The sequence below is a fragment of the Diplotaxodon limnothrissa genome, linkage group LG17 (assembly GCF_057381915.1).
Source record: "Diplotaxodon limnothrissa isolate DT_005_m linkage group LG17, D_limnothrissa_male_GT1.1, whole genome shotgun sequence".
Classification (NCBI taxonomy): Eukaryota; Metazoa; Chordata; class Actinopteri; order Cichliformes; family Cichlidae; genus Diplotaxodon; species Diplotaxodon limnothrissa.
The window spans coordinates 21256038-21265191 of record NC_140612.1 but is presented as its reverse complement, the minus strand read 5'-3'; the positions used below and the strand labels follow the sequence as shown (position 1 = coordinate 21265191).

Here is a 9154-nt window from a genome sequence, read left to right as displayed (position 1 = left end):
AGGGCTGGGCCATATCATACAGTTCATGGTAATACCGGTATAATGTCGGGCAACGATAAAAAAATGAAATATCACGATAGAATATGAGTAAAACGCGCATGCGTACCTTTGTTTTCATACGCACATGGCGGAAAAAGCATGGTGGAGAATGAGAAGGGCGAAAGCGGATCGTTAAATGAAACGGATGAACCAGAATTGGTTTGTAAAAATCCTGCAACTTCAGTGGTGTGGAACTGGTTTAGCTTTCGTCCGTCAGATACACAACAAAGCACTATTTTTGGTAGCACATGCTAGCGGCCCGTCGTTATTACCTTGTTTTTTGGAAAATACGGCGCACTTAAAATCAATCCTTTGATTTTTCTGAAAATCGACAGTGCCCCTTATAATCCCGTGTGCCTTATGTATGAATTCTGGTTGTGTTTACTGACCTCGAAACGATTTTATGTACACGGCGCTCGAAAATTTGTCAAATGTTTTAGTACAACTTTGCTAAGACGAATCCGCACCGCTTGATGGATTGTCAGAGCATTACGGACATCGTAGGCAGGAGCCTCGCGGAGTGATACGTACTGTGCATCAACATAATATTACGGTATTGTGTGTGTATAACCTCTTTCTAAGTTTTGTGGATATTATACATGGTTATGCTGAGGATATGTCAGCCAATTTCCACTGGAAATTCCTTTTGGTTAAACTGTCAGCAAGGATTTTGCATTTGCACTGTTAACTTTTTATATAATTTTAATGCACATAAAAAAAGCTGCTTGTTTAAGTGAAAATACGTTGATTTTTTTTTTTGCACAAATAAAGTTGTGGAGTTGTAAAGTATTTTGTCTAGTGTCACTTATATCGTCAGTTATATCGTTATCACAAATTTTCAAATGTATATCGTGATAAATATTTTTGGTCATTTCGCCCTGCTCTAGTGCTGACTGCTGAACAGGAAAGGGTCGCAAAAGGGTAACATGAAACTTTACAACTTTAGAAATAAAATGAGAAGACAGAAAGGATTTAAAAACAACTGCATGATGGCACAAACTACAAAATCCAACACAAATCAAATCAACCGCTGCAACATGTTGTAGGCATCAATTCCAAATTTTACATTCAGTGATCATTTTTTCATCTCACAAGTTTCTGTTTTTTTCACAGCTGCAGATTCCAAAACAGTGACGTGGGACTCAGGGTAGTGTTTGCATTGCTTTGCTCTGTCTGACAGCTCGTTCACACTCGGAGGACTAAAAGTGCTCTGTGGACGCTCAAAGTCTTTGTGGGTCGAATTATTCCACAATGAAAAATGATTAGGAATCAATAAAAAAAAAAATCAAGTGTGATATGCACAAAAAACTACAAAGACACAAAAAACTACAAAACCTACTTCATAAAACAAAAAGTATTATTTAATAAGATGCAACTATAAAAGTAATAAGGAGGGAAGTTAAAGACGATGTAATCTGTATTTGAGTGCAGTACTCATACTGCTTTACATTTGAAACCACTGCAGATATGATACAACATAAAAAGTTATATACAAATCTTTGTGCTTAAGTGCAGTACCCTTATAAACATATCTCATTTATTAAAAGAAAACTCTGAGTACATTGTGTGCAGATGCAGTAAAAATTACTTTGAGCTGTAGAGGAATAAACTGACTTTCGGTAAGTTATCTCTCCTCCTGCTGACGACAGATTCTCATAAAAGTAAAATGAGTCATGTCTCCACATCTGGATTGTTTTAAACGGGGCATAACACCGCCCTCTCCTCCACTCCAGCCAGTCTGTGAACAGCTTCCGTCCCTGCTCACAGCAACAACTATTTCCGCTGGATTTACTGGAAGGAGGAAGACCCTGCTTTGAACCTCCCCTTGTTAAACAAGCATTCCACAGAAGTTTCCACCTCTAACATACCGGACGTCCCGCCCAGCAAAGCCCTGAAACCCTTCAAAGCAGCTCACTCAGCTGCTCTCCTCTCACTTCACTTCACTTCGCTGCAGTCGGAGCTCATCTGGACTTTGGGCTTTGGACTTTTCCAGCTGCAAACATGGCTCAGATCAACATCTGCCTCAAACACATCTTCACTGTCTTCAACATATTCTTCATGGTGAGTAAAGAGATTATTTAGGAAATGATAATCGCAGACTTTAATCCAGAATCTCCTTAAAGACATCAACCAGTCAGCAGGCAGACGCAGCAGTCAAAAACAACCACATTTGCCTCCTTTTTTACAATTAAATGAAACCGAAGCTTAGAAGAGTAAAATAAACCGACATCAACTCAACACGTTTGTTCTTACTTTCAGAGTTTGTTGTTGTGCTCGTCCACGTGTGTGGCTGTGCAGTCATTTCATATCCTGGTTGTGTTTAAAGGATCCAGCAGCTCTAACCAGACTGTTTCTGTTTGTTCAGCTTGCTGGTGGAGTAGCCATCGCCCTCGCTCTGTGGTATCAGTTCTTCATGGACGTTCGAGGATATAACGTGAGGACACATTCAAACATAAATGTAACATGTGGGAACAAACAGACAAAGCCCACTAACCTTTCGTGACACTTTTGTCCACAGCTGGAGGGTCGCTCCACCCAACTCTTCATCCTCTACGTGGTGGGCTGCATCGCCATGATGATCGCCTTGCTGGGAGCCTACGGAGCCCACAAGGAGAGCAAAGTGGCCCTGATCATGGTGAGTTCAGACTGTCATTGGTTTTAAGTTTTGGGGATGTTTTGGGTTTTTCTCATTTTTATTATCTTTGCATTACAGTATGGTGCTCTGCTTTGAGGTAGGAGCCAAAAAGGGTGTAGTTTGTGTGTGTGAGCACCCGTGTGTACAGCTGTGAGCATGAACGCGCTTGTATTAAAAGGTTCCTTCATGTAATGATCTGCTAGAGGGTGTGGGGAGCCACAGCCCCGTCCTCCAGGGCATGAAGCAGGTATGGAGGAGATCAAAACTCCAGACATCCAGAGGCCCTCAGAACACAAGAGACCAAGGAAGACCAACAGAGGGGCAGCCGCGCCACTGTCCCAGAAAGAGCTGATGAGAGCCCCAGATGAAGGGCCACTCAGCAGCCGTGGAGCAGAAGCCAGGGGGGGTTGCAGTGACATGCCCGTGAGCTCCGCCAGCAGCCAGCTGTGCCAGAGTGACTGAGCCCCAGGTCGAGAGGCTGAGGGCACCCCACCCCCGAAGTGGCCCGAGCGAGACCCAGGCTCCAGGCCCCGACAAGCAGCCACCAAGGAGTGAGCCGGTGTGTACCTGGACGCCCATGCCCGGATACAAAGAACAACCAATGCACTGATGTCTGAGGGCGTCTGCCACTGGCAGGGGAAGTGGTGGGGGAGATAGGCCTCCATACCTTGGAGGGCCTGAGATGTCCCTAGAGAGGTGGCGTCTGATACCCAACCTGACATGTAGACACAGACATACAGGCACACACAGATACAGACATCCATTCCCACCCTCATGCTCTCATATGCAATTACTCATCACTCACCCAACGTGGAGACAGACACAAAGAGACATTGTACACACAATCACACTCCCCAAGCGTACTCTAAGCCCCAGGTCTAGATACCCTTGCCCCTGGAGGGGGAAACTGCACCCAGACCCAGGTAGTGTTTCCCTTTTCCCTGGGGTGGAGAGAAGCAGACCGACCCGACTCGGCAGCAGCAGGGAGGCCCCACATTCCAGACCCCAATCGGACAGCCAACTCCTCCTCCTAGGCCCCCCGCTCCAACAGGCAGCAGAGAACGGTTTTATTTTGGTGGTCTCCCATCTTGTTTGCTGTGTTTAGTTTTGCTTTCTCTTATCTTCCCACATTGAAAAGAAATGGAAAAAACTTATAAAAGACTTGCATAAGATGTGGCCTACTTCATATAATGAATCATATAAGGCTTATATGATTTACCCATGAAAGTAGCCACTTTCATATATTGTTTTAGTAAGTATCCAAAACATACAAGTTTCATTTATATAATTTTTCTAGGGATCTTATATCTGTTTTCACTCTTGTATGCTTTTCATACAAGTTTCACACAAGACAGATACAAACTTTATAAGATTTATATATATCTTTTCCATATGGGTTGTTAGTCTCATTCCATTATGGGCTGTTTGTATTTCTTAATGAAGACCATCTGTGACAAATGTAATAGTCATGATTTGATAATGCAAGTGTTTAAGAAAATGAATGAATTTTCCTCTGCAGTTCCTGGTGTTTATGGTCATTGGATGCTTGGTGATGCTCATAATTGGAATCCCTGCTGCCATCATTCATCCTCAGGTAAAGGCAGGATGCTGGACGAAGTCATGTGAAGAGATTTATTTGATTTAACTGGAAAAACTTTTTAAATCATGCTTTTTTTTTAAATAATCAACACATATAAATACAATTACTTTTTCATTACTTTACCTTACCCATATTATCTTTCATAACCATTAAAATGCTTTAATTTTTAAAATATAAATGTAATACATGCTATAAAAATATTTGATTTTTGCAGCTCAAAGGCATCGTGGAGCAGACTTTCAGGAGGTTTGTGCCTCTGGACAAATCTTCAGAGGATGTGAGGAACATGGCTGAGGTCATTCAGGAGAAGGTGAGCTATTCTAACTTGCTCGCTGCAATCTCTTAATCTTTTTAAAATGAGTTTTTCTTTTGTTGTTGCTAAATACAAGTTACATTCATGGAAAAAAGATGCACTCAATCAGGGCATAAAAGATTTAGCACTTGCAAACTGGTGATGATGTAAAATAACATCAGATGACCTTTGAAACATGACATAATACACTGTGCCATTATTTATATACAGTTGATAGTTGGCAGCAAGTGAGCTTTCAGAATAAGAGCAGGCAAACTGTCCACAAGTAATTTGATCACTTTTTTCTAAAAAAAAAATTCACACACTTTTTAACGTTTATTTCCAGCTGATGATCCTCCTGAAGATGAGTAACTCTCCTCTTTCTTTCTTCTCCTGCTGGTGTTTGTAGTTTCACTGCTGTGGTCTGTTCAGCTACAAAGACTGGGAGAACATCCCCGACTCCTGTGTATGCAGCCAGGAGGAGGAGAAGGAGGGCAAGTGTCAGACTGTCGAAAACAACGTGAGTATCGATGCACCCACTTGCTTCACTGGTCACGGTGTGTCACAGTTTGTAACGTCTTTATTTCTGTAAATTTTCCAGACTTTCATGCTGCAGAGAATGTCCGTCTACACTAAGGTGAGCGACCCAGCACCCTTTTGAAAAGCTTAAATCATTCCTCAGTTTATATCAGAACTTGACAGTTTTTATTTTTCCTTCTATTTTCAGACCTGCTTTCCCACGATCATGGACCACATTCAGTTTCATTACAACATCATGCTTGTGGTCAGCTTCACTCTGGCTGTTCTAGCTGTGAGTATTATCAATTATTCAAGGATTCGGTAGCATAAATGTCACATCTGCATTCTCTGCATTTAGTCCCTGCTATTATTTATGTGACAATGAGAAAGTCATAGTATACATGTAATATATTTTTTCTACAAAGTTTGAATTCTCCATCTTCTCCATCAAATGTTGAAGAATTACAGCATCTGTAGTGGAACAAAAAGTAAACTAGTACTAAAATCTAAATTTGTGAAAAATCATCTTGTACGTAAATACATAGCAGTTTGAGTCTAAGTTCATTATAATATTAGTTCATTATGAATACAGAATCAGAATCAACATTTCACAACCTGCAGATGTTTAACTCAGCTTCCTGTGTTCCCCGACAGCTGCTTGGCATGATTCTGTCCTCCATCATGATTCACCAGCTGTATTACCCAAACAGACACACCATCGTGGTCTCCATGATGCCACCAAAATACGAGGAGCTGCACAACACCCCGGCATACTAGCCAAAGTACGATGCATTGTTTTTTTTCTTTCATACAGTCCTGTTTTTTTTTCTTCTTGAATTTCAAAGTGAAATATTTTTCAAGCAGCATGAAAAATTTTTGTTTTGTTTTTAATTTTTAATTTTTTGATAACAACAGTGCTCCACAAAGCCCAATTCACTGTTTTCTATTATAATTTTAATGTTTTCATCAAAGTAATGCCTGACTTGTAAATACCTGTAAAAATGGTCTTGACCTAGTCCATATTTTTGTCTTAATGTCTCAAAGCTCAAGAATGCCCCCTCATGGGTAAGAGAATAATAAGTAGTTAAACCTTTTGAGACCGATATACTGAACTTATTATCGTAAATATTGGGCCAAAAAGTCAGTCATAAGAAATCCATCTCAATAGCTTAACTGCTTTCTCCAGCCCACTAGTCTGAATAACACCATCCCAACATTTCAGGAGGGAATCGAGCATAATATCACCCAAAATGGCAGTTTTATTTCTTAATTTCTTATCTGCCAAAATTGCTTTGATGCATAGAAATAATTCTTTTCACGTGGACTTTTCTGTGTTTGTGTTAAAAAAAAGTTTTTAAATTCAAAATGAAATTTGTACAATTTCACCCTTTTAGTTTCCAGCTTCTTCACTCTTTGCTGAAGAAAATTCACCTACTTTTGGCTCTAAAGTCTTCACCTTAACTACCATTACTGTAAAAACAGTCTTTAATCTCTAAATTAAAATCTCTTTCACAGAATTTCCTGCATTCCATCTCTGAACAGAGCTGGCAGCTTCCACCAGCTATCAGCCATCTTGAGATCCCTGAGACCACTCACAGCTGGACTCGTGTAACCTGCTGTGTTTGTGGAAGGCAGTGTTAATGTTACTGATTCGATTTGTCATGGTAAAATTAAATGTATTTAAAAGAAAAGCCACATTCTTTTGCGACCTCATGTGAAGTTTGTTAGTAGGACAGAATCTTCCAAGCTTGCAGTTTGAAACCTGAGTGCTGTGATGATGCAGCTGCTTGTAAAAATGTTTATAAGGGAAATATTTTTGTATATCTTTGCATTTTTGACGTCTCTATGTGTCGTGTTTTCTTCTGATTAAAACTGTAAATCTAACCATGTTACAGGATTAAAAGGGGAAAAAAGAAACCGTGTCGGTCTGAAATTTTTTTCTGTTTCACTGCTGTAAAGGAACTTTTTCCAACACAAATCAAACAAAAAACAACTGCAGCAGGTTGTATGCATAATTGTACAGACAGTCAAAACCCATTACCAGTACTATTGATATGGAAGATGTAATTAATGTGAACACCAGACATTTTCCATGAAAATAAGTAGCATAAAAATGACATAACCTACATCACTGTACTTAATTATATGTGTAAATGTGTTATTTTAAAAAATAAAATGTGCTTACAGTGTTCCAGTAAATTCACTCTCCTTCCACATCTGGATTTGATCGTAGGAGGTCATATTCAGACTGGCCCTACATTCACAGAAGTTTTCAAATCCAACCAACACGTGCCCCTCTCTTTGGTTTACTGGAAATCCTTCTCCCCAGAGAAATAAAACTCCTCTGCACTCTGGGAGCAGTGCTGTTATTTTTACTATATTTTCCAGCTGCAAACATGGCTCACATCAACAGCTGCCTCAAACTCATTTCCACCATAATCAAGAAACTTTTATAAGGCCAATAACAATCATGATCTCTCATACTTGAGCTCAGTATTAAGCTTTGGAGTCGGTTCTTTAGAGCTGCAGGTATTGCTTAGTGTAAATAAATATAAAAAATCCCAAAGTGATGTATCTAAAAGACAAACATGCTCTTTGACAAAGCCAAGTAAACTCTTCATGACACTTCCTTCATCAGTCTGCTGCTGGAGGGCTGCACCATCAAACTCTTCATCTTCTACGCCGTCACTATGATGATCACCATAGTGGGAGATTATGGAGCCCACAAGGAGAGGAAAGTGGCCCTGATCATAGGAGCTTAAGGGTTTGAGTGCTCTGAATACCATGGGGACCACTGTTGCCTTTACCCTACACATCTCCTTGATCCCTCTGTACTTATCAAGCTTCTTATCTTCCTTCTTCCTGATGTTGCTGTCAGTCGGTATAGCTACGTCTGTCAATACGGCTATCTTCCTCCGCTTGTCCACCAGTACTATGTCCAATTGATTTGTCTGTCTGTATCTGGAAGCCCCACAGGATCTTAGGTCGGTCATTCTCAACCACTGTAGGGGGCATCTCCAATTTTGACCTTGGGACTTTGGTTATGGCGTTCCATGTATGCCCTGTCTGCTGGCATCTTGCACCCTGCTGTTATGTGCTGGATTGTCTCAGAGGCATCTTTACACTAGCGATGGGATCTCCAGCTCTTTATAGAGAACCGGCTCTTTTGGCTCGGCTCACTAAAAAGAGCCGGCTCTTTCGGCTCCCAACCGGCTCTTCAGGTTATTTTGTTGCTTTAATTAATTTATTATTAACAACAATAGAAAATTATGCACAAAAGGAATTACTGATGTAAAAAAAACTTGGTTTTGTTTACATATGTTTATGTATAAATATATACGGTGGCCCCTACAGACAAAGCACGTACAATCTCCAAAACACATTTCTAGCATTAACTGAACTTCCAAAACTGCTAATCAGGTAGCAAAAGAGCTACCTAGATCACTTAAATTACACAACTGAAAGCATATGTGTATTGTTTGTGTATTTATACATAAGCATTTATATATATTCAAATAATTTGAAAAAGTTTTCATTTACCTGTTACTACCACACACCAAATCCAGTCATTGGTACTTCCTGGCTTGTGCAGCCTCTAAGTAAAAAAAGCTCAACACTGCCCCTAGCATCCTGGAGCACTTCTGTTGGAGTTTGCTTTGGAGTTTGTACGTGCTATGGAGCTTTTACGTGTTTTGGAGTTTGTACGTGTTTTGGAGTTGTACGTGCTTTGTCTCTAGGGGCCACCGTAAATATACTTTTATTCATTCATTCCACATAAAATGTAATAAATAAATCATATAATACAAAAACCAACTATTTACGTTTCAACTTTTAACTATTTAAATTTTCAGCTTTTTCCTTTTAAAAGTGAAATAACACAAAACACTGCAAACCACAACACAATTAAATATAAATTAAAATATGAAAACAAAAAGAAGATGCACATTCTCTGTCATATGGACCTGCATGAATAAACTTTCTGAATCCTTTATCATCCACAACCGAAAATAGTTGTGGATGATTACTACACCTTTCTAATGTGAAGTTGTTGTCCCTCTCTCTCTTTCTC

At 39.9% G+C, this 9154-nt stretch overlaps 1 protein-coding gene across 2 annotated transcripts; it reads left to right on the top strand.

Annotated features, from left to right (window-relative positions):
• The first annotated feature begins 1940 nt into the window (after nt 1-1940).
• LOC146614957 (tetraspanin-8-like) lies at nt 1941-6986 on the top strand. Of its 2 annotated transcripts, none has more exons than XM_085375404.1 (10): nt 1941-2100; nt 2405-2473; nt 2558-2674; nt 4194-4268; nt 4489-4584; nt 4976-5086; nt 5168-5203; nt 5294-5377; nt 5740-5867; nt 6601-6986. In XM_085375404.1, exons 1-9 carry the CDS (start codon nt 2041-2043, stop codon nt 5860-5862), a joined length of 771 nt encoding a protein of 256 aa, XP_085231530.1. In that variant the 5' UTR covers nt 1941-2040; the 3' UTR covers nt 5863-5867; nt 6601-6986. The 2 variants fall into 2 exon arrangements, with proteins under 2 accessions (XP_085231530.1, XP_085231531.1); XM_085375405.1 differs by having other exon boundaries at nt 2039-2100; nt 2299-2473.
• Nucleotides 6987-9154: the final 2168 nt, after the last annotated feature.